General features: G+C 44.7%; 1 protein-coding gene across 1 annotated transcript in view; it reads left to right on the top strand.

The window, feature by feature from the left end:
• Positions 1–22,160, top strand: part of LOC115104126 (potassium voltage-gated channel subfamily H member 4-like) — a 35,887-nt gene extending 13,727 nt beyond the window's left edge. The window contains exons 2-16 of the mRNA XM_065006452.1: positions 6,210–6,443; positions 6,994–7,140; positions 7,291–7,424; positions 9,412–9,655; positions 10,225–10,382; positions 11,090–11,297; positions 11,937–12,131; positions 14,505–14,704; positions 16,071–16,320; positions 16,604–16,818; positions 16,925–16,963; positions 18,665–19,047; positions 19,297–19,376; positions 19,637–19,713; positions 20,207–22,160. Of these exons, the coding sequence (XP_064862524.1) occupies positions 6,210–6,443; positions 6,994–7,140; positions 7,291–7,424; positions 9,412–9,655; positions 10,225–10,382; positions 11,090–11,297; positions 11,937–12,131; positions 14,505–14,704; positions 16,071–16,320; positions 16,604–16,818; positions 16,925–16,963; positions 18,665–19,047; positions 19,297–19,376; positions 19,637–19,713; positions 20,207–21,286 (3,644 nt within the window). The 3' untranslated portion in view covers positions 21,287–22,160. The remainder of the gene's footprint in view (positions 1–6,209; positions 6,444–6,993; positions 7,141–7,290; positions 7,425–9,411; positions 9,656–10,224; positions 10,383–11,089; positions 11,298–11,936; positions 12,132–14,504; positions 14,705–16,070; positions 16,321–16,603; positions 16,819–16,924; positions 16,964–18,664; positions 19,048–19,296; positions 19,377–19,636; positions 19,714–20,206) is intronic.
• The last annotated feature ends 782 nt before the right edge of the window (positions 22,161–22,942 follow it).

Genomic DNA, 22,942 nt, shown 5'->3' with positions numbered 1-22,942 from the left:
TTGTTTCCTCCAACACATGTGGCTGACTGACGGGTTAAGCGAGCAGTGTGTCAAGAAGCAATGCAGCTTGGCTGGATCGTGTTTCGGAGGACGCATGGCTCTCGAACTTCGCCTCTCCCGAGTCCATACGGGAGTAGCAGCGATGGGACAAGACTTAGACTACCAATTGGGGAGAAAAATGGGTAAAAAGTACAATAAACTAATAAATTAAGGTTATGGGAAGGGTTAGCTAACATGCTAAGTAGTTGCTAATTAGCTAAAATGCTAATGTTGTCCATAATGACATTCGAACATGTTACCTTTGGGTTGCTAGACTTTCACGTTATACGCCTGCCTACCAATCCACCCAGACCAACCACCCTACTTTCGTTTTTCCCTTAATAAGTAGACTGCTGTCTCATGTAAGCATACCAAATGTAACATATCATACTAATACGTCTAGTCTATGAGACCAGGCTGCACACACACACACCCACACAAATACAGAGTCAGAATAATGTTTTTCACAAGTTTGGTGGTTACAGGCCCTCCGTGTCATGGTGTGGGTGGAGGAGCTGGCCAAAAGCTTTAATGGACAAGACTGGGGGAAGTGGGAGGTGCAGGGAGCCGTGATCCAAAGGGCAGAGATGTAGTCGGAGCTTGAAATGTCTGTAGGGAGCTGATAAAATAGTCCAAAACTTTGACATTCTTCTCTCCGAGTTCTGGGAAGCTTCCTTATTTTTATTTTTTATTGAACCTTTATTTAACTATGCAAATCAGTTAAGAATAAATTATTATTTACAATGATGGCCTACCCTGGCCAAACCCTAACCCTGACCACACTGGGCCAATTGTGCACCTTTAGACTGCTGCGCCACTCGGGAGCCCACACAGTGTACAATAGATAATTGACTTCAACCTATGACCTATGACACCAATATTCTAATATCATGCGCGACAACTAGTGGGTGGATTTGCAACATGAAATGTACAGTGGGGCAAAAAAGTATTTAGTCAGCCACCAATCGTGCAAGTACTCCCACTTAAAAAGATGAGAGAGGCCTGTAATTTTCATCATAGGTACACTTCAACTATGGCAGACAAAATGAGAAAAACAATCCAGAAAATCACATTGTAGGATTTTTTATGAATTTATTTGCAAATTATGGTGGAAAATAAGTATTTGGTCACCTACATACAAGCAAGATTTCTGGCTCTCACAGACCTGTAACTTCTTCTTTAAGAGGCTCCTCTGTCCTCCACTCGTTACCTGTATTAATGGCACCTGTCCACAACTTCAAACAGTCACACTCCAAACTCCGCTATGGCCAAGACCAAAGAGCTGTCAAAGGACACCAGAAACAAAATTGTAGACATGCACCAGGCTGGGAAGACTGAATCTGCAATAGGTAAGCAGCTTGGTTTGAATAAATCAACTGTGGGAGCAATTATTAGGAAATGGAAGACATACAAGACCACTAATAATCTCCCTCGATCTGGGGCTCCACGCAAGATCTCACCCCGTGGGGTCAAAATGATCACAAGAACAGTGAGCAAAAATCCCAGAACCACACGGGGGGACCTAGTGGATGACCTGCAGAGAGCTGGGACCAAAGTAACAAAGCCTACCATCAGTAACACACTACGCCGCCAGGGACTCAAATCCTGCAGTGCCAGACGTGTCCCTCTGCTTAAGCCAGTACATGTCCATGCCCGTCTGAAGTTTGCTAGAGAGCAGTTGGATGATCCAGAAGAAGATTGGGAGAATGTCATATGGTCAGATGAAACCAAAATAAAACTTTTTGGTAAAAACTCAACTCGTCGTGTTTGGAGGACAAAGAATGCTGAGTTGCATCCAAAGAACACCATCCCTACTGTGAAGCATGGGGGTGGAAACATCATGCTTTGGGGCTGTTTTTCTGCAAAGGGACCAGGACGACTGATCCGTGTAAAGGAAAGAATGAATGGGGCCATGTAGCGTGAGATTTTGAGTGAAAACCTCCTTCCATCAGCAAGGGCATTGAAGATGAAATGTGGCTGGGTCTTTCAGCATGACAATGATCCCAAACACACCGCCCGGGCAACGAAGGAGTGGCTTTGTAAGAAGCATTTCAAGGTCCTGGAGTGGCCTAGCCAGTCTCCAGATCTCAACCCCATAGAAAATCTTTGGAGGGAGTTGAAAGTCCGTGTTGCCCAGCAACAGCCCCAAAACATCACTGCTCTAGAGGAGATCTGCATGGAGGAATGGGCCAAAATACCAGCAACAGTGTGTGAAAACCTTGTGAAGACTTACAGAAAACGTTTGACCTCTGCCATTGCTCTGTCAAAGGGTATATAACAAAGTATTGAGAAACTTTTGTTATTGACCAAATATTTATTTTCCACCATAATTTGCAAATCAATTCATAAAAATTTTCCCTCATTTTGTCTCTCATAGTTGAAGTTTACCTATGATGAAAATTACAGGCCTTTCTCATCTTTTGAAGTGGGAGAACTTGCACAATTGGTGGCTGACTAAATACTTTTTTTTGCCCCACTGTATGCATGACTGCCTCCCTCAACTAAATTACCCTCTCCTTTGTGTAACGGGAATAGACCAAGCGATTACAGAATGAATGAAAGTGACAGCCAAGTGATCCCAACACGTGAGCAGGGACATAAATTACAGTGAATTATGCATGGGTTAAGCGCTAATCAAACAGCATCTGGGTATCGATATCAGTCATCCACTCTCTGTAAAAGTAGGCTGATAAGTAACTCCATCAATCCCATCCCAATGTCTGGTGGACTATAACACGCTGTAATAAAGGAAATTTCCCTCTATAACGATCCATTACATCATTTCTCATTTCACTCTTAATACATTATTTAGTCGTTGCCAGAATGCAGACAAACTACTATATACACTAGAACGTACAGTACACATTGTACAGTTATTCCCATGTATATGTACATTTCAGGTTTACTCTGTGAATTATGGTACCGGGATGTCAGAGCGGAGTTATCATTGCAGCGTTTACACAGCAATAGTTGTATTTGTGTGCACAGCAGAAGGCTAAAGCTTTCATTGTTGTCTTGTTGTTGCGCCACAGAATGATTCAGTCTAATTATCTGTGTGGGCTGGGAGCTACACACAGCTTTCCCCTCCTCATTGAGGCATACAATTATTTAATAGCATTTCCCCTCCATTTCAATTCACAAATTATTGTTGTTGTGATTGACGCAAAGGGCCTGGCTTTTTGCTTGTGCAAAGTAGATTGGATTGGGTTTTGCTCTTCGTCACCTGATGTCAATTACCGAAGCTAGTGCACGAACAACGAGACAACAATGAAAGCTTTAGCCTTCTGCTGTGCACACAAATATAAATACAATATAACTATAACTCTACGCTGCAATCGATAACTCCGCTCTGACATCTCGGTACCATAATCCACAGAGTAGAACCTGAAATGTACATAGAAAAGTAATAGAAATGTAATATAACTGGCCAGTTATTCACTACAATGGAGAAGTCCCTTTTTGTCGTGTGGACGGTCATTTCAGAAATGATTCTGGGAGAAAATGAGAGAGGCAAAGAGAAATAGAAGCTCTTAGAGAGAGAGAGAGAGAGAGAGAGAGAGACTGGTAGACTGGATGCATTTTAGCAGAATAATAGAGTCGTGTTGGAGAAAGAGCTTACCATCTGTTTGCTTTGGTTTAGAAAAACAACCTTGTTTCACTTGTCTGTATCAGTCTAAGCCAAGTAACAATGATGATCATGAAGCTACTGTAAAAAAAAAAACTATATTTGTCCAAATGCTGCTCCAGTTGTTTAATAATCAGTATGTTTTCCCGTAGGATTAACTTATTGCGAATCTATTTGTGTTCTTCCTGTATAAAAAAGGGACTGTATCCTGGTTACCTCCTCCCTGTGGAAATAACAGCTTTGCCATATGCTTTTTATTAAAACAATTACAAATTGCTATGGCAACCCAATCCTGGGCACATAAAGTCTCATGTAGCATCTGTACTAATTATCTCTACATCAGTCACTTAAGAGACTGACATTTCAGGAGTTTGATGTTTTTGCGGCGGCAGGTAGCCTAGTGGTTAGAGCGTTGGGCCAGTGACCAAAAGTTTGCTGGATTGAATCCCCGAGCTGACAAGGTAAAAATTTTAACTTACTGTTCCTTTCAGTGTAAATAATCATTTGTTCTGAACTGACTTGCCTTGTAAAATGTCTTAAAAAATGACGTCTTTCTCGACAGGAAATTCTGTATACGGTAACAGTATACAACCTACCTCAATCTAAAGATATCCTCCATCTATACACCTTTCAACAACAGCCGTGCATGGCTCAGTAGGTGAGTGTAGGCTGGGGGTCAGAGTTCACTTAACAAGAGATCTGGAGCACTTAGGTCCTCTTCACCACTCCGTGTGAACTAATGATCAATTCGACTGGTGTACTAAGTGTGTATGTGATACTTATCTGCCACAACATCTGCAGTATTGTCGATGCAAACGTCTATGTTGTCCTTGTGTCTCATGGAGGACTTAATCAGATAAGCTAATGATAATGGGCTGCTTATGTAAAGACTTTCAAACTGTGACCTCGGTGTTTACGCACTGCGCATCTAATAATAAACGGAGATCATTAGTGTATTGATTTGACAGGGTACGATCAGACCATCATCACATGTACAGCGAGAATAGGAAACTCTGACCACGGAATTCTGTCTTGTCCAACTCAAACCACCCCTGTGTGGAAGAGCAGTGGATGAATAGATCAATTATGGAATTGAATTCAGTCAGTGGAATCATTTCCTATGAAACTCTATACAGCAGTGACCCAATGGACTTGAAAGTTGGGGACAGGTGACAACGGACAGGCATTGGATTGTGGGAGACATCTGTGATCGGCAATTGTCTCTGCACAATGAGGGGCTGTGCTACACTACGGTCTACTTTGCCCTTTAGAAAGGGTGGAACAGAGGGGCAGGAGAACAGCTGCCTGCAAAACATTTATTTTATGGAGATGAGTTGTTCAACTCACTATGGAGGAATATATCATTCATAAATGTTTACAGCTGTCCCAAATACACAACGGTGTTCTCTCTCTGAACAGAGGAAGCAGGTAAATAGCAGATAAATAGAGGTACATTTAAATCAAGCAAATCAAATTTGAACAAAAAAACTGAGTGTGTTAAATAATCCCACAGCACCCTCCGTTCTCCCATAAAAATAAAGACGTCTATAAAGAACTATAACACCCGTGCCTTTTGTGAACTAACACTCGCGCTTGACTTTTTTTGCTGATAGTGTCTGTGATGAAGACGAACACACTCAGTCGCTCTGGATAAGAGTGTCTGCTAAATGACTAAGACGCAAATAGAACAACACAACACAAATGATTCATAGCTGAAACGTGACTTGGGCATATCGCACCTGTATTCTTACTGCTGAAAGTACATGTGCCTGCACAGTTCAACAGATGGGAGCAGCTCTGAGAGGGGTTTGGTATTTCAGTAGAGCCTGACAGAATCAAAAGGCAGCTACTGAAGCAGAAGCTCCAGCCTGTCCTGTGATTGGCTGGCGCTCTCTTTGGTTACATGGGCAGGAGGATGTGAGGATACTACACATGATGCTCATTTCCTAACCCCATTAGTGTTCCCAGGCGCCTGCTGGGGGGCCCCCTGGGCTGTGGGCCCCCATAGAGTGAACTGGGTCCCCTCTTCTCTCCTATCACATCCACCAGACTTCACAGGCCTAAACTTCAAAGCCTGCTCTGATGTCCCTACAGGCTGTTGTGGGTGGGTTCTATGTGCTAGTTAGTTAGTTAGTTAGTTAGTTAGTTAGTTAGTTAGTTAGTTAGTTAGTTAGTTAGTTAGTTAGTTCGACTGAGACCGAGACAGACAGAGCTCTTTTTCAGACAGCTAAAGGATGAAGTAGACCCTGAGAGGAGAAAATGAGTGGGAGGAGAGAGAGATTCAGAAAGAAACCTGAAATCGACTGAGTCCCTGACGCTATGTTCCACCTTCATAGATGGCTGTATTCAACACAAGCTTGATTGTTAATTACATAGCCTAATTCAGCATCCAGGGGCAAGGACATTCATCCATTTAATGTCTGAATCACACAGTGTACTCCAGGGACAGAAATAATTGGTTGACCACTTATACAGCAATCATTACGCAGACAGAGTTAGGGTACAGTACATCGTGTCTCTAATTTTCTCTCCTTGCTTTCCACAGACAGCAACTTCCTTCTTGGGAATGCCCAGGGTCGCCAAGGTTACCCCATCGTGTACTGCTCGGACGGCTTCTGCGAGCTGACAGGGTTTGTGCGCACTGAGGTGATGCAGAAAACGTGCACGTGTCGCTTCCTGCACGGGGCGGAGACCAGTGAGAGGGTGAGGCAGCAGGTGGACAAGGCCCTGGAGGGACAGCAGGAGTACCAGGGGGAGGTGTGCTTCTATATGAAGAACGGTGAGCATTCAGTCAACACATGGTGGCCCTCCATACAGCATCATCCAACCAGATCTATCTTTTTTGAATGTATTTTTAGAATTATGGACAGAGGATGCAACATACACCAAGTTCACGTCTGCACAATATGAAGAGGGCGTTGAGTAAAATACAGTCCTCAACTCCACGTGTCATTGTAATTGAACTCAGTGGTATTCAAAGTCATTTAAATTAAGAGTGCAGATTATTTAAGGGGACAATATTACAAGCATTTTGAGAAAAAGATCATTTGAAAAACACCATTTTATTGAGTCAATGTATTTTGGTGCATTTTCATTTTGATAAGAGATGAAAATGCAATGAATTGAAGGATATTTGTTGACGTAAACATATACATTTACAGATGTTGTAGGTTGTGTCATTAGATTTGGGGTGGGATGGGATTGGGTCATGAGAAATTATTGGCAAAAGAATGGGTTCCCCAGACGTGTTGGCGGGACAAAATTGGGTCCCCGCTGAAAACATTTGAACACCACGAAATCTAACTTCTTCTGTAATGTTGCTTCCGCAGGAAACCCATTCTGGTGCCTTCTTGACATTGTGCCAATTAAGAATGAGAAGGGCGAAGTGGTTCTATTCCTTTTCTCCTTCAAGGATGTCACTGAGTCGTACGGAAAAAGCCACCAGCACAGCAACAGGAGAGGGGTGGGGGCCACAGGTATCCTACTAACTCTGCAACACCGTGGCTTTTACACCTTTATTGAACCGTTTATACTTTGAGACTATGGTAATTTCTACGAGGATTGCATAAAAGGAAGGCTTTAAAAAGTGTAAAGACCCATTCTCATTATTGTCCTTATGTCATCAGGCATCTCAGAGGACGCACATCAGAGCAGAAAGCACAGCAGTTCCCACTTTTCCCAAGCCAGGGAGAGGGGAAGGACTGTCCTGTACCACCTCACCAACCAGTTCTCCAAGAGGGGCAAGGGGAAACTGCCCAATGTGAGTTCCCCGGGATCTCACTGTGCTGTACAGTAGAGTGTATTGACTCATTTACAACAACAACAAGGAAGTGTTTCTTTAGAGGAAAGGCATCCTTTCATTATATTACCAACTGCTTTCTGAAACATGACGTCATTTGTTTTCATACCACATGTAAAATCACATTCTTACCGCATTCGAATGAAAACATATTTGAGCAGACGTGTTAGGGAGCATATAAGAGCAAGGTGACATTTACCTATCCATTTGAGGAAGGTTGAGCTTGGCCCAGATAGAGGAATTGATCAGGCAGCCTTTGAAGCTCCTGTCTGCTGTGTGTGGTCTTTGTAGTGCTGGTATATATAGAGCAACAGAGAGACGCAGTGTGGCCTTTTGCAGATTGGGACATGGGAAAGCTGGGGTATCATCTCACTAATTAAAGGAAAGTACCGGAAGAGTGGTCACAGTATGACACAGCAGTGGACAGATAGAACCAAGGATTTTCAACCTTTTCCCTCTTCCTCACTTAAACACGTCTTATATGAGCTAGTTGTTGTTTAAAGATACGTCAATTGTACCGTTAAATGCTGAGAGACTTAAAACTTTAAAATATCAATGAAATGTATGACAATTCACTCTTTCCAAATCCTACCTTTTACATACTTGATGGTGATCAGTTTTTTAAGATTTGTAAAAAATGAGGTTACCATTGACAACAGCATGAGCTATGTGGCATGGTTTGAAAAAGTTTCTAACATGCGCTTTTTCTGTGACAGTTCTGTACACATTCAGTTGTTGTTGTGCATCTAAATCCTCCATGTGCAATTACCAAGTAATTCTCTCCCATAATGTAGCCAGCTATTATCCCACCAAGGGTTCCCACTTGGAGGTTCTGCTGACCTATCCAGCGACCTATCTCTAGTCATGTTGAAGAACGACAGAGGCTCTGATCAGGCCCTACACCCAAACAAGGGCACTGCGTTCATCCACCTCTGGCCTGCTCGCCTCCCTACCACTGAGGAAGTACAGTTCCCGCTCAGCCCAGTCAAAACTGTTCGCTGCTCTGGCCCCCCAATGGTGGAACAAACTCCCTCACGACACCAGGACAGCGGAGTCAATCACCACCTTCCGGAGACACCTGAAACCCCACCTCTTTAAGGAATACCTAGGATAGGATAAAGTAATCCTTCTCACCCCCCCTTAAAAGATTTAGATGCACTATTGTAAAGTGGCTGCTCCACTGGATGTCATAAGGTGAATGCACCAATTTGTAAGTCGCTCTGGATAAGAGCGTCTGCTAAATGACTTAAATGTAAATGTAAAATGTAATGGAATTTACTTTCAGATCTCATTAGATCTCATTACCTCAAGGGATCTCCATAGTCATCCATATTTCATCTCCCTCATACTGAGTCATTTATGGAGGATGAAGTCAGTGGTTCTGCATATGTGTCAAACAGAACATGTTGATAATTGTCTCTACCGGTCTTTCATGTATTGTCAAATGAGCTTCCATTTGATCCCCAGGCCTGTTAGAGTACCTGCTACTGTTTCTGCAGTTACTACTGCTGTGAGCCTATGGCCACGAATTGCATGATGGTTATTTCTGTCTTGAAAAGATGCCATTGAACCCTTAAGATGTTTCTTGATTTTTGTTTATTTGGGTAATTGCTTGACATTTTACTTCACTGTTAGGCGCTAGTAACACCATTATTTTGCTGCCCCCAGCTATACCATCTGCTAAACTGTGTACGCTACCGATAAACTTTGATTTGATTTGACGTCCTTTATTCCTAAAAGGAACATTTACTTCTCCTCTCTTATGCCACAGAGGAGTTTGGATTGGGGCCAAGGGAGTGCAGACATTGATTTTGATGTAGCTAGGGCAATTAGGTGTCATTGCATTCTTGATATGTTCTCATAAGTGCAAGTGCCACTGTGGTGTCTTGGGCTTTGTCTGTGACCTGGGACCTATGACCTGTGACCCTTGGCCCCTGTCTCCCTGCAGAGTGTATTCCAGAAGCCCTCTCTCCCAGAGTACAAGGTGGCGGCGGTGCAGAAGTCCCGCTTCATCCTGCTCCACTACAGCGTATCCAAGGCCCTGTGGGATTGGCTGATCCTCCTGGCTACCTTCTACGTGGCGGTCACCGTGCCCTTCAATGTCTGCTTCGTCAGTCACCAGGACGACACCGACTGGGACTCCCGTAGCACCATTGCCAGTGACATCGCAGTGGAAATGCTCTTCATTCTAGGTAACATACTGTTGTGTAACAGTACTGAGAGTGGCAACATAGTAGTCCAATGGTAAATGTCATATCACTCCGGTGGCTAAATGAATTGGCACCAGTATCTAGCTCCTCTGGTATATAGTTGATCAATAACAGTTCTTTCCTGCTGTGGCAGTGGGTGTTTCCTTGGAAATCGGTCACACTTGACTGTACTCGCTCACCCACCTGCATTACCAACTCATCATGGTGTCTGTGTCACCCCTGGTTACAGCTCCCATTTTGAGCCCACAATTAGAGACTTCCTGTCTCCGATGGATGTGTGATCCTAAAACAGCTGTGATGGGGCTCAGGCTTTTTTAAGTTGAGGAAATGGTAATTATGTGCAGTGACATTCATGTACAAAATTGTCATCACATCGTGTGTTATTCTAAACCGCTGGTGTCATGCCATAATTAGCATTTACAGCTCACCTGGGAAAATGCTGGAACATAGTAGCCTATCCACTCACCTTACACACTTGTTGTGTAATTGAGTAAAGGATAAAATATTATTTTGCTCATGTCCTGCTGGGTTTGCTTTCTGTTCCTCCCCAGATATCATCCTGAACTTTAGGACCACCTTCGTGAGTCAGTCGGGTCAGGTGGTGTACGATGCCCGCTCAATCTACCTCCATTACTGTGGCACCTGGTTCTTTATAGACCTCATTGCTGCTCTACCCTTTGACCTCCTCTACGCCTTCAACATCACAGTGGTGAGTTTGTATGGGTGTCATCGACTGTGCATGTATGGGTGTCATGGGCATTTGGCTTTGCGTGTGTATGCAGTTCCTTATCCTATCTTGAACAGACAGTGCTTGTTCGATAGCTCTTCCCAGAATAATCCTTTTCCCTCTTAAAATATGTTGTTGGTCCTCTTTATTTCCCCTGAGCATTGAATTGTAACGGATTAGGTCTTGCCACCTCCATGCTTTATTGACTGCTCCTTCCTTCTCTCCAGTGTCCCTCCCCCTATCCACTAGCTGCACTCCCCATCGCTCTCTCTCGCTCTCTGTCTCACTGTTCAAATCTCAGCCAATAGCCTTCTCACTTAATCTTACCTGGGCTTCTGAGATGTGACACTGTTCAACTGCCCCTTTTTCCACCAATCATTTGTTTCTCAAGCTTTCCAAGAGATGTGCTGTTCTTTACAGATGAATGCATCTTTAGCCTCTGGGGGAAAGTGGGATATTGGTGTGGTAGGATGAATGTTTGCTCACTGCATCTCAGCTAGACCGTGTCCCTGGAGATATCATTTCAGTACAGAGGATAGATCGTCTATACTGTATTATAATGTCTGACGACTTTAACCGGACTATGACTCAACCCTCTAACGTCTTTTGACCTTTACACTTGTCACAATGCAAATGGTCATCTCTACATGAATCGTTGCATGTAAACATGTCTGTTACCTCCTGTCCAGACCTCGCTGGTCCACCTCCTGAAGACAGTGCGTTTGCTGCGGCTGCTGCGGTTGCTACAGAAGCTGGACCGTTACTCCCAGTACAGTGCTGTGGTCCTGACCCTGCTCATGTCTGTGTTCGCCCTGCTTGCCCACTGGATGGCCTGCGTCTGGTACGTCATCGGCCGCAAGGAGATAGAGAGCAGCGACCCTGTCACCTGGGATATAGGTGAGCGCCTGTTTGTTAGTGTTTGGGTGTGAATGTTTGTATATTGTGTGTGGTTGTTGCACCATTCTCACACAGTAGACACATCAACAGAACGTTTCCTTTTGTCGAGCACCTCGGCTTACTGTAGGAAGCAGCCATGTGTGACCGCTATTTCCTCTACATGTGTCTGTTTCACAGTAACTCGTTTCACTTGCCTGACAGCTAGATGCTATGGCCCCCTTGCACACTCGGTCCCTGGACAAGCCTAAATGCTTCTGAACTGGTCTCTCAGTCCATCACCCTTCATAACACCCTCCCAGTCAACCTCACAGCAAGTGTAGGTCACAGAGTAATGGACAGAGACTGTTTGGCTGGTCCCCCCTACAGTGACTATCTAATTTAACTCCCAGCAAGAATGCCTCACACTCTGTAATATCACCTCTGGATGGAGAGTCAAGCAGACACAAAGGAAAAAACAACCCAATCTCTTTCATGGGACTTCTATCAGATCCCTGTAATGCATTTTTCTTTTTCTCCTCCTCTCTCTTTGCCCTCCCTCCCTCCCTCCCTCCCTCCCTCCCTCTCTCTTCCTTTTCCCCCCTCTCTCTTTCTCCCTCCCTCTCCCACTCTCTGTCCACCATGTCATGCGGTACTCTCCAGGCTGGCTGCAGGAGCTCGGGAAGCGGTTGGAGACCCCGTACATCAACAGTACGATGGGCGGCCCCTCCATGCCCAGTGCCTATATCGCCTCCCTCTACTTCACCCTGAGCAGCCTCACCAGTGTGGGCTTTGGCAATGTGTGTGCCAACACAGATGCTGAGAAGATCTTCTCCATCTGCATCATGCTCATGGGGGGTAAGTTCATCTGCACCATGCTCATGGGGGGTAAGTCCATCTGTATCATGCTCATGGGGAATAAGTCCATCTGTAATATTATCATGGGGATAAGTACATCTGCATCATGCTCATGGGGGGTAAGTCCATCTGCATCATGCTCATGGGGATAAGTCCATCTGCACCATGCTCATGGGGATAAGTTCATCTGTATCATGCTCATGGGGGTAAGTTCATCTGCACCATGCTCATGGGGGATACGTCCATCTGCACCATGCTCATGGGGATAAGTTAATCTGTATCATGCTCATGGGGGGTAAGTTCATCTGCACCATGCTCATGGGGATAAGTTCATCTGCATCATGCTCATGGGGATAAGTTCATCTGCACCATGCTCATGGGGGATACATTCATCTGCACCATGCTCATGGGGATAAGTTCATCTGCACCATGCTCATGGGGGATACGTTCATCTGCACCATGCTCATGGGGATAAGTTCATCTGCACCATGCTCATGGGGATAAGTTCATCTGCACCATGCTCATGGGGGATAAGTTCATCTGCACCATGCTCATGGGGGATAAGTTCATCTGCACCATGCTCATGGGGGATAAGTTCATCTGCACCATGCTCATGGGGGGGATGGGGTTCATCTGCACCATGCTCATGGGGGATAAGTTCATCTGCACCATGCTCATCATCTGCACCATGCTCATGGGGGATAAGTTCATCTGCACCATGCTCATGGGGATAAGTTCATCTGCACCATGCTCATGGGGGGGGCACCATATGGGGGAGTTCATCTGCATGGGGGATAAGTTCATCTGCACCATGCTCATGGGGATAAGTTCATCTGCACCATGCTCATGGGGATAAGTTCATCTGCACCATGCTCATGGGGATAAGTTCATCTGCACCATGCTCATGGGGATAAGTTCATCTGCACCATGCTCATGGGGATAAGTTCATCTGCACCATGCTCATGGGGATAAGTTCATCTGCACCATGCTCATGGGGATAAGTTCATCTGCACCATGCTCATGGGGATAAGTTCATCTGCACCATGCTCATGGGGATAAGTTCATCTGCACCATGCTCATGGGGATAATCTCATCCATGCTCATGGGGATAAGTTCATCTGCACCATGCTCATGGGGGATAAGTTCATCTGCACCATGCTCATGGGGATAAGTTCATCTGCACCATGCTCATGGGGGATAAGTTCATCTGCACCATGCTCATGGGGATAAGTTCATCTGCACCATGCTCATGGGGGATAAGTTCATCTGCACCATGCTCATGGGGATAAGTTCATCTGCACCATGCTCATGGGGATAAGTTCATCTGCACCATGCTCATGGGGGATAAGTTCATCTGCACCAAGTTCATCTGCACCATGCTCATGGGGGATAAGTTCATCTGCACCATGCTCATGGGGGATAAGTTCATCTGCACCATGCTCATGGGGGATAAGTTCATCTGCACCATGCTCATGGGGGATAAGTTCATCTGCACCATGCTCATGGGGATAAGTTCATCTGCACCATGCTCATGGGGATAAGTTCATCTGCACCATGCTCATGGGGGATAAGTTCATCTGCACCATGCTCATGGGGATAAGTTCATCTGCACCATGCTCATGGGGATAAGTTCATCTGCACCATGCTCATGGGGATAAGTTCATCTGCACCATGCTCATGGGGGATAAGTTCATCTGCACCATGCTCATGGGGGATAAGTTCATCTGCACCATGCTCATGGGGGATAAGTTCATCTGCACCATGCTCATGGGGATAAGTTCATCTGCACCATGCTCATGGGGATAAGTTCATCTGCACCATGCTCATGGGGATAAGTTCATCTGCACCATGCTCATGGGGATAAGTTCATCTGCACCATGCTCATGGGGATAAGTTCATCTGCACCATGCTCATGGGGATAAGTTCATCTGCACCATGCTCATGGGGATAAGTTCATCTGCACCATGCTCATGGGGGATAAGTTCATCTGCACCATGCTCATGGGGATAAGTTCATCTGCACCATGCTCATGGGGGATAAGTTCATCATGCACCATCTGCTCATGCTCATGGGGGATAAGTTCATCTGCACCATGCTCATGGGGGATAAGTTCATCTGTACCATGCTCATGGGGGATAAGTTCATCTGCACCATGCTCATGGGGATAAGTTCATCTGCACCATGCTCATGGGGGATAAGTTCATCTGCACCATGCTCATGGGGGATAAGTTCATCTGCACCATGCTCATGGGGGATAAGTTCATCTTCACCATGCACCACTATCTTCTGCATATGTGTGTGCTTTGAGCTCAAATGAGTAACCTTGTAATACTCCTTGACCCCCATGTTCCCTGTTCCTCTTCCGACCTGCAGCCCTGATGCATGCAGTGGTCTTCGGTAACGTGACGGCCATCATCCAGCGCATGTACTCTCGGCGCTCGCTCTACCACACGCGTATGAAGGACATCAAGGACTTTATCCGTGTGCACCGTCTGCCCCAGCTGCTGAAACAGAGGATGTTGGAGTACTTCCAGACCACCTGGTCTGTCAACAACGGCATCAACGCCAACGAGGTGGGTCACATGACACATATGTATTTAACAATGGTGGTAACAAACTCCGGCCAATGATTACAACAATCCAATGCTTTCAAATCCCTGATGGGGAGTGGGCAAGTGCACACTTTAGGATAAGGATGGACCATTTGGGATGCAGCCATTAGGGTAGACAAACATACTGTACTGACAGACTGGTCTTTATATATTTTCAGATGTAAATAATTAGCCTTTCAGAAAGAGTACACCTTATGTTTGGGAGTAGTTTTCGAAAGAAATCTTTTCGAAAGAAACCTTTTGTATCACTGCCAAGGTCTTTCGATCAGATGGTGTTGACAGTGTGGGTGTGTATTGTCACATTCAGACATGAATGGCCTCGTGGTCTAGTCGTGTCTCCATGTTGGATGGCGGATTCTAAATCAGACATGTCATTTTACATCTAGGTCATCTCCACCTTTATTTCCCAATCTTCTCTCAGTCTCTGCCCAATGAGGTTAGATTGGTAGTCTTTTGTTCACAGTGATGGGCTTAGATCTAGTATTGGCTAAAAGTGCTCCCTATTGTTGGAACGACCTACAAAATTATTTTCACCTTGATTCGGCAGTTTGGGATTGCAGTTGTTTCAATTGATTCTAGAGTATTATTTGTTGATATTGTGGTGTTGAGGTGTGGTTATTTATTTATTTATTTGCAAGGCACATTTTTCTTCCTGTTTGTGAGAAGGTGTTTGTACTTAGGGCACCATTGTGAATGAGGCCATGGTCTCATTTGGGCTACCCTGAATAAATACAAGTTCATAAAACATTTTAGACTACGGCGATTGGATTAAACATGTTGGTACTCATTTACACCCTCTCGACATCAGCTTCATCATTTATTCTCCGCTGAAGGCGCGACAACAGACGCTACGAAGGATCCCGAGAACTTGCAAATGTATTACACCTCTTAGCTGGTGCTACTGCCAGGCTAGCGTTAGTGAAAGAGACCAACAGTGCACATTATACGTAGAGATTTGAGTCATCTAAGAAGGCTTCCATGAAAACAACTACTGTACATTGAAGTGTGTAGCCACTCGCCAAAATGTAGCTAGAGTCCAACACAAAATACAAGATATTGTATACTCACTGAGAATTGTGTGTGTTTCAACAATACATAGAATACATGTTTGTGAATAACTGTTGATTGGATGTCTACACAGTGTTCATAGGCTTGAACTTGGTTTATACTGTCTCGCATCTCATATGACAAGAGCATTCCTTTAGCCTTGATCCTCGGACACCACTGTCCCTCTCTGGTACCTCTAATCTGATACAATCTGATCTGTAATCTGATACAAAACCATTGCATTGTGGGTGCTGAAGTCCTCCTTCTCTCCTCCTGTCAGCTGCTGCATGACTTCCCAGACGAACTGCGTGCGGACATCGCCATGCACCTGAACAAGGACATCCTGCAGCTGCCAGTGTTTGAGCGGGCCAGTAGGGGGTGTCTGCGCTCCCTCTCCTTGCACATCAAGACCTCGTTCTGTGCCCCGGGAGAGTACCTCATCCGCCAGGGGGACGCGCTGCAGGCCAACTACTTTGTCTGCTCTGGGTCTCTAGAGGTGCTGAAGGACGAAATGGTCCTTGCTATCCTGGGTACGTCTCAGACAACTCACTTCCCTGTTCTGGAGTACACTTTCTTTTTATAATTTCCTTTTTCTGTCTCTCGTGTCGGCGTTCCGTCTCTGTTATCAACTCTTTGGCCGCGTCTGAAGTGGAATCCTAATCCCTTTATAGTGGAATACTTTTGGCCAGTAAAGCAGGGAGCTAGTTTTCTTTATCCCTCAATTGTTATCCCAGCCTTATGGATGTTGTCATTATAGTGTATGAGAGAAGCATCAAGTCAACTCAGACTATTAATTGGGTAATCTGTCTCTAGGCAAAGGTGATCTGATTGGGGCAGACCTGACAGCGCAAGACCAGGTGATCAAGACCAATGCGGACGTGAAGGCTCTGACTTACTGTGACCTGCAGCACATCAGTGTCCGTGCCCTGAGGGAGGTCCTGGGCCTCTACCCAGAGTATGGCAGTCGCTTCAGCTCTGATATCCACCACAACCTCACCTACAACCTGAGAGAGGGCAGCGAGGCAGAGGTGAGAACCACACATGCTCACTCAATCACTCACTCACTCAAACTTTACTCTGTGTGGCCTGTGTAAACTGTAATGGAATTGTGACTCATTCTGACTCACTGTCCAGGGGCTGACAAGGTTCTCGCGGTCCCCTCGGCTCTCTCAGGTAAATGTGTGCCTTTTTATTACTATACTACAGATGGGGATTACTATGACCTATCAGTCTGCTACTGACAGATAACTCAGGAATTCTCCTACAGCCACAGCCAACATATCTACAAAGTCACAGCTTCATATTGTCAATTCAGAGCTCAGAACAATTCAGAGCTCAGCACATTTCATTTGTAGTCATAGCCAGATTATTTTAAGCTAAATGTCCAAGTAAAATATTTACACCTTGAGATGTGAATAGGCTTTGTGACTCATCATTCCATTTTTCAAAGTGTTTGAATATTTGGTCTGGGACAGAGACATTTAAATGATTGAAGTTGATATAAGAGTTCTGGTCCCTGACCTGTTGCCCTTCCTTCTTAGGGGAACATATAACTTGATAAAAGGCTGCACGCAATGTTCTGATCTAGCCCATTCCCAGATAGAACTTCACTCTGAAAGAAGCATGATTGCAACTCTCACAGACCCATTTTTCCACCTTTGTTGAGAGCTTAACAAAGGGCTGTCATTAGTGTGTCTCAGTATCTCTGTGAGGCGGATTTTGTACTCTTGTTTTTTTGTATTTGAGTGGGTGTTGGACTAGGCATATGCCTTTGTGTGTGTGACCTTGTGTGTGTGTTCCTTTGACATGCGAGTGTCCACGTGTTAATGTTTCCACATTGTGCGTGGGAGTTAACTGATTCTCTCAAAATTAATTTACCAGAATGTGAAAATTGTCTGGTAGCAATAAACGTTAAAAAATGAATAATAATCTGACAGAAAAAATGTCACTCTGAGGAATAACAATTATAAACCACGATGAGGTCATAACAGCTAAATAATCTGACTCCTACTGAAAATGCCAAGAAGGCAGTTCACCTCAGTGCACCTAATTTCCTTTGTTTGCCACTAAGAGAAAGGAACAGCACTGACTCACAGCAGAACAGATATTAGAAGGAAATTACACACCATCTCTTGTTACCGAAGTAGGTGAGGATGGAGAGGGAGTGGTCCGGAGGGGGGCTGGACTCTGAGAATTTAGCATTTTCTAAACACCTGAAACAAATGTTCCTTCAAATTAGAGCCATAATCATTATACCTAATTCTATTCTACACAAATCTCAATATACTGCACTAATGCCTAGGATATTACATCCTAGTATTTTTCTATATCTAAGCGTACCTCTTGACCGGTCTGGTGGTTATTTTTTTAAAGAAACAAAATATGCTTCTCTGCATCTCTGCTAAAATCTGGGTAAAAGACTAAGATTATTCACTACATTTAATAATTGCTTGGTTTTCTAAAGTCTAGCAAACTTTGACAGCCTGAAATGGATTGGTAGTTATGAGGTTGGGAGATTGGGAAAGTATCTAGCTGGCTAGCTAAAGCCAACTCCATAGAAAATGCTATGGCTCTAGATTGCAGGAGAAAGCTGTTTCAGGTGATTAAAAATATAACATTTCTCCAACAAGCTCCCCTCCGGACAACCCCCCAGCCATCCTCATGTACTCTGTGCCCCCTCAGATTTTTAGGGTGCATGACGCCCCTGCTACTCATTACCGGCAGCTAAAATCAAATTAAACTCTGTGTGTTTCACTCTACACTCTCTCTCCTCCTCCACTAGCAATAGGCTACTGGAAGACATGCATGATTGTTTGTGAGAACTACAGAGAACCTGTTACTCATGCCTCTCCTCTCCCACCCTCTGCCCCTCAGGAGCGAGCTGATAAGGACCACAAGCTTCCCTTCATTGCGGAGGCAGAAGATGTGGAGTCTGGTGAGGACATGAGCCACTGTCCCACTGGTGCATCCCACCAAGGGCGGCTGCTACTGATGCATGGCCTGAGCAGCCCCGTCTGCCACCCAGGCTTCAGCAGCCTGCTGGGGGAGGAGCTTCGACATGTCAATACACTCCGTCTCTGCCGCTCCCCAGCCCAGGGCTGCAGAGGCCGTAGCCCCTCCCCTCAGCTGCTGTCCAATGAGGAGGTTACTCTAGCCCCGGTGCCCACCATGGTCACAGATCACAGCTCATCCCATAGGCCAGCCAAGCTGCTCATACCCTCCCTACATTGTGTCTGCCCTCTGGACCTCAGCCCCAGGTGAGTAATGAGACATAACTGTCAATCAAAATGACTAGCGTTTGTATTTCATTAGCCCAGTACCTAAGCCTAAGGTTTGTGGGATTATAAGACTATAACCATTAACCAAAAAGTAAATCACATTTTCCAATCGATTTACCTGGTAATAACAGCAAAGACAGATTACAGTTCAATTTATTTAACTGAAAATCACTTCATATTTAATCATAACCCACTTAAGTGTGAACCTCTCTTTCCTTTCTCCTCTAGGGTTGTGGATGGAATTGAGGATAATGGGCAGTCTTTTCACTTCAATGTGGATCAAGGCGAGGCAAAGACCAATAGCAAAGGTAATGGGCTCAGGTTAAACAATGGTTTAACTACAAAAAACTATGTTTTTCTATCAGTGGTTTTCTAACAGTAAATAGAAACGTGTTTTAGCCAAGGATACTGAATTGATTGGTCAGAAAATTGCTTTTATAGAATGATCCAAAGCAGTACAAGTAGGCTACTCATACAAATGAAATGGTATGAGCAAAGTGCTTTATGTTGGCGTGGGGTGTGAAAGCACTGATCTCATCCATCCTTGTCCATCCCATCCCCCCCATAGACCCATTCCAGGTTAGTGCCAACTTACTTCTGGAAACAAAGGAGGTGAGACAGAACATCAGCCAGCTAAACAAAGAGGTAGGAACATACAATCACATTGACGGAGTAAACGGACACATAAACCAACATAATGACGTATCAATGAACTGATAAATGAATGATTTGCTCCATCTAGGTAGAGAGACCTCAAGAGACACAAACTTTTTTGTTCTCCCACTTCATTTTCCATACTCCACTTTCGCTGTACCCTAAAGAGTGTCTAAAAACAGGTCATCCCTGACACACTTTCAGCATTAAATACACCACTCAGGCTATGTAGGCAAGAGAACATTGAAAGACATTTTTCCTCAAATAAAATGTAGGATTGTTAAATTGGAGATGCTCCAGATTTGAAAGCTCACGTAACACCGACTGATCGTTTATGGCTGTGCTTGTTTTTGGTTTCCACCATTTCTGACCTAGAAAGAGACAATAGAACTCTAATGCTTATGTCTCCTGCCTTGGAATAATTACTATTCAACCAAGCAACAGATTGTAGCTTTCATTATTCTGCGTGCCATCTATTTTCCAGATGAATACCCTTAACCAGGAGGTGTCCAACCTGACCAAGGAGCTCCATGAGATGATGCATTTCCTGCAGGCCCATGTGACCATGTTACATTACCCCTCTGCCATCTCCACCTATCCTTATGGCCTGCAGATGGCCCCTAACCCCAACCCCAGCAGCAACATGATTGCTGCCAATGACTGGCAGACACGGGTGCCTTTCAGTATGCCTGCTGGACCTCACCCATCTCACCTTCAACACGACCCCCTCAGCCACCCTGCCAGGAACATGTGGGCCTACAGTGGGGTGCCCCCCCAGGGCAGAGGTCAGAAGGTGGAGGTTGAGCACCATCACCAGACGTCCAATCCCAGGTCATCCTGTTTACATCCGTGCTGCTCGGACAGAGGCATAACCACTGGTCAGGGACTTGAAGCCCAGTACAGGCCTTTCCCGACCTCCAGAACTACACCCAACTCTCCCTACATGGGCCACTCCCAATGCCCGACTGGGCCATCTCTTCTGAACCTCAACTCTGCCTTCCCAGTACTCCCAGGTGCGGGTCCTGGTCAGGTTGAGTACAAAGCCTCCATCCCCACCATCAGTACCTTTCGTCCCCTATGTTCCCCAGGCAGCCTCAGCCAGTCCCACCCCTCCCTGAGTGTCCAGGTCAACTCTGACCGCAGCCATTCACCGTCCATCTCCCCAACGCCTATCCACGTCTCACTGACCCCTACCGCCCAACCACAGCTCCACACCGCCTTCAGCTCTCAGTCTGGGGTCTACACGTCTGTCAGCCGAACATATAATCAGACGCACAACCAGACCACCCAGAGGCAGGGCTCTCTCAACAGAGCTAGGAAGAATGACCTGGTGGGCTCCAGCCCTGTCCACACACTGGACTCATCCCTACATCTGGCAGGGCAGCCAGCAGGGCAAGGGCCAGACTGTGGAGGGCCTAAGACTGAGTACCCACAGGGTAGGGAGAGACCTGAGAGGATGCAGAGTGATGCTGAGCGGGCAGAGTCCCAGACCCAGGGGACCAACATCAGCACACAGCAGGCCCTGGAAGTCGAGCCTCTCTGGGGCTTGGAGGTGACACATTAGCAGCTGTCTGGAGCCCCACCGAGACCGGATAAATAAACGGGTCATTACTGCTGCAAAGTAACGCTGAGCCCATCAACTCAACTCTCCCTTTTTGATTGCACCTCTTATGCTACTCGAGTTTACATCTGAGAAATGAATCGTCTAAAACGTTCTCTACACAGCAATCACACTACATAATATCGACACTGATTGTACTTGATGTACTGTTTATTTAATTTGACTGTAAATACAGCATTGATATGGACCAGAGATTATGAGGACAAGCTGACTCAGCTTACAAAAATATTCAGCTTTGTGTTTATTATGTATTTCTTGTGAACTGAAAGTTAGGTATTACTAACCGAAGGGTATCTCTAGACATATCACATTGAGACCTGGCAGCCATGGAAACAGCAAACCCCACCCCTTTCCTTCATTATATTGTGTTTACATAGAAAGTATCATCACCTAATGAGCATTTTGACATGTGGTTTTAGGTGATTTCATTGTCTGTGAACACACTGTGGAGCTCATTCTACAAGCTGTCTGGACTTTACAGCATACGACCAATGTTTGTGCTCATTATTTTAAGAAATTGTCTCTTGGCTAGCCTGCCAGAGGATTGCTGGCCAAAGAGGACCTATGGTTATTTGTGTTTTTCCCTCTTCTGCAATATGGCTATTCATAGCTCTGCATCTCTTTTTGCTCTGGTGTCTGGATCATTTTCTGACTTTTTCTATGCTGTATATTTGACTGTTTCTTTGGTAACAGAGACTGAAATAAGACGTGCAATGAGTTGAACAACGTGTGCTGTCTGAAAGAGTTGTAGTATATCATTTTGTTTGTTTGTAACTTATATTAGTTGTAAAATAAAACTATTTAAGATGCAAACAGAATATTAACATATATATATATATATGTGTGTGTATTTATTTAAAACAGGGACTCTGAGAAATACAATTACATCTGAAGTGAAAAATGAAATAACTTGAAAGGTTAAACTGAGCAGGTCACAGTAGTGGTACACAATTACATAAATATTGTTAGTCAATCACTCAACATCCAACAATATCTCTTTAGATAGACCAATGCCTTTAGATAAACCCGCCCTAAAATAAGGGGGCTTCTGCATTTGATGCTAACAACATGCCCAAACACACGTTTGGGCCAATGAGTTTACTTTTATGAACAAAATGTAGATCTGAACTGATGTCAGGTGATGGCAAATATCATGGTCTTTAGCGCCACCAGATGGTTATACAGTTAAAGCAAAAACTTCTGTGAATATTTTATTAAATATATTTGAAAAATTATGGGACCGAATCTGAGTAGTTGATTGCCAGGGGTGTTTCTTTTGACCAAAAAGATCAACTCTGAAAAAGATCTGATGTTAAAATATCTGATGTGATTGGTTAAAATTACAAATGAGTGTACAAAATATCAGAACTGGGCTGCTTGTGTAAACGCTAGTTGGATGTTTTTTTTATATATCTTTAAAAAATCTCGGATATGGTTTTTATATTGCGCTGGGGAATGCCACTGCTTGCCACTCCTAAATTAGTCTCGTAAACCCGATCATAAGCCAAATCAGTAGCATTGATACATTGTGGGAGCCAACAAGTCTGTCTACGGAGACGACTCCTAAATAATCAGCCCTGACCAAATTTGTGTTCATTG

Source organism: Oncorhynchus nerka, linkage group LG21 (genome assembly GCF_034236695.1).
Source record: "Oncorhynchus nerka isolate Pitt River linkage group LG21, Oner_Uvic_2.0, whole genome shotgun sequence".
NCBI classification, from domain to species: Eukaryota; Metazoa; Chordata; class Actinopteri; order Salmoniformes; family Salmonidae; genus Oncorhynchus; species Oncorhynchus nerka.
Note: the sequence above shows the minus strand (reverse complement) of the source record. Positions and strands in the feature narration are given on the sequence as shown.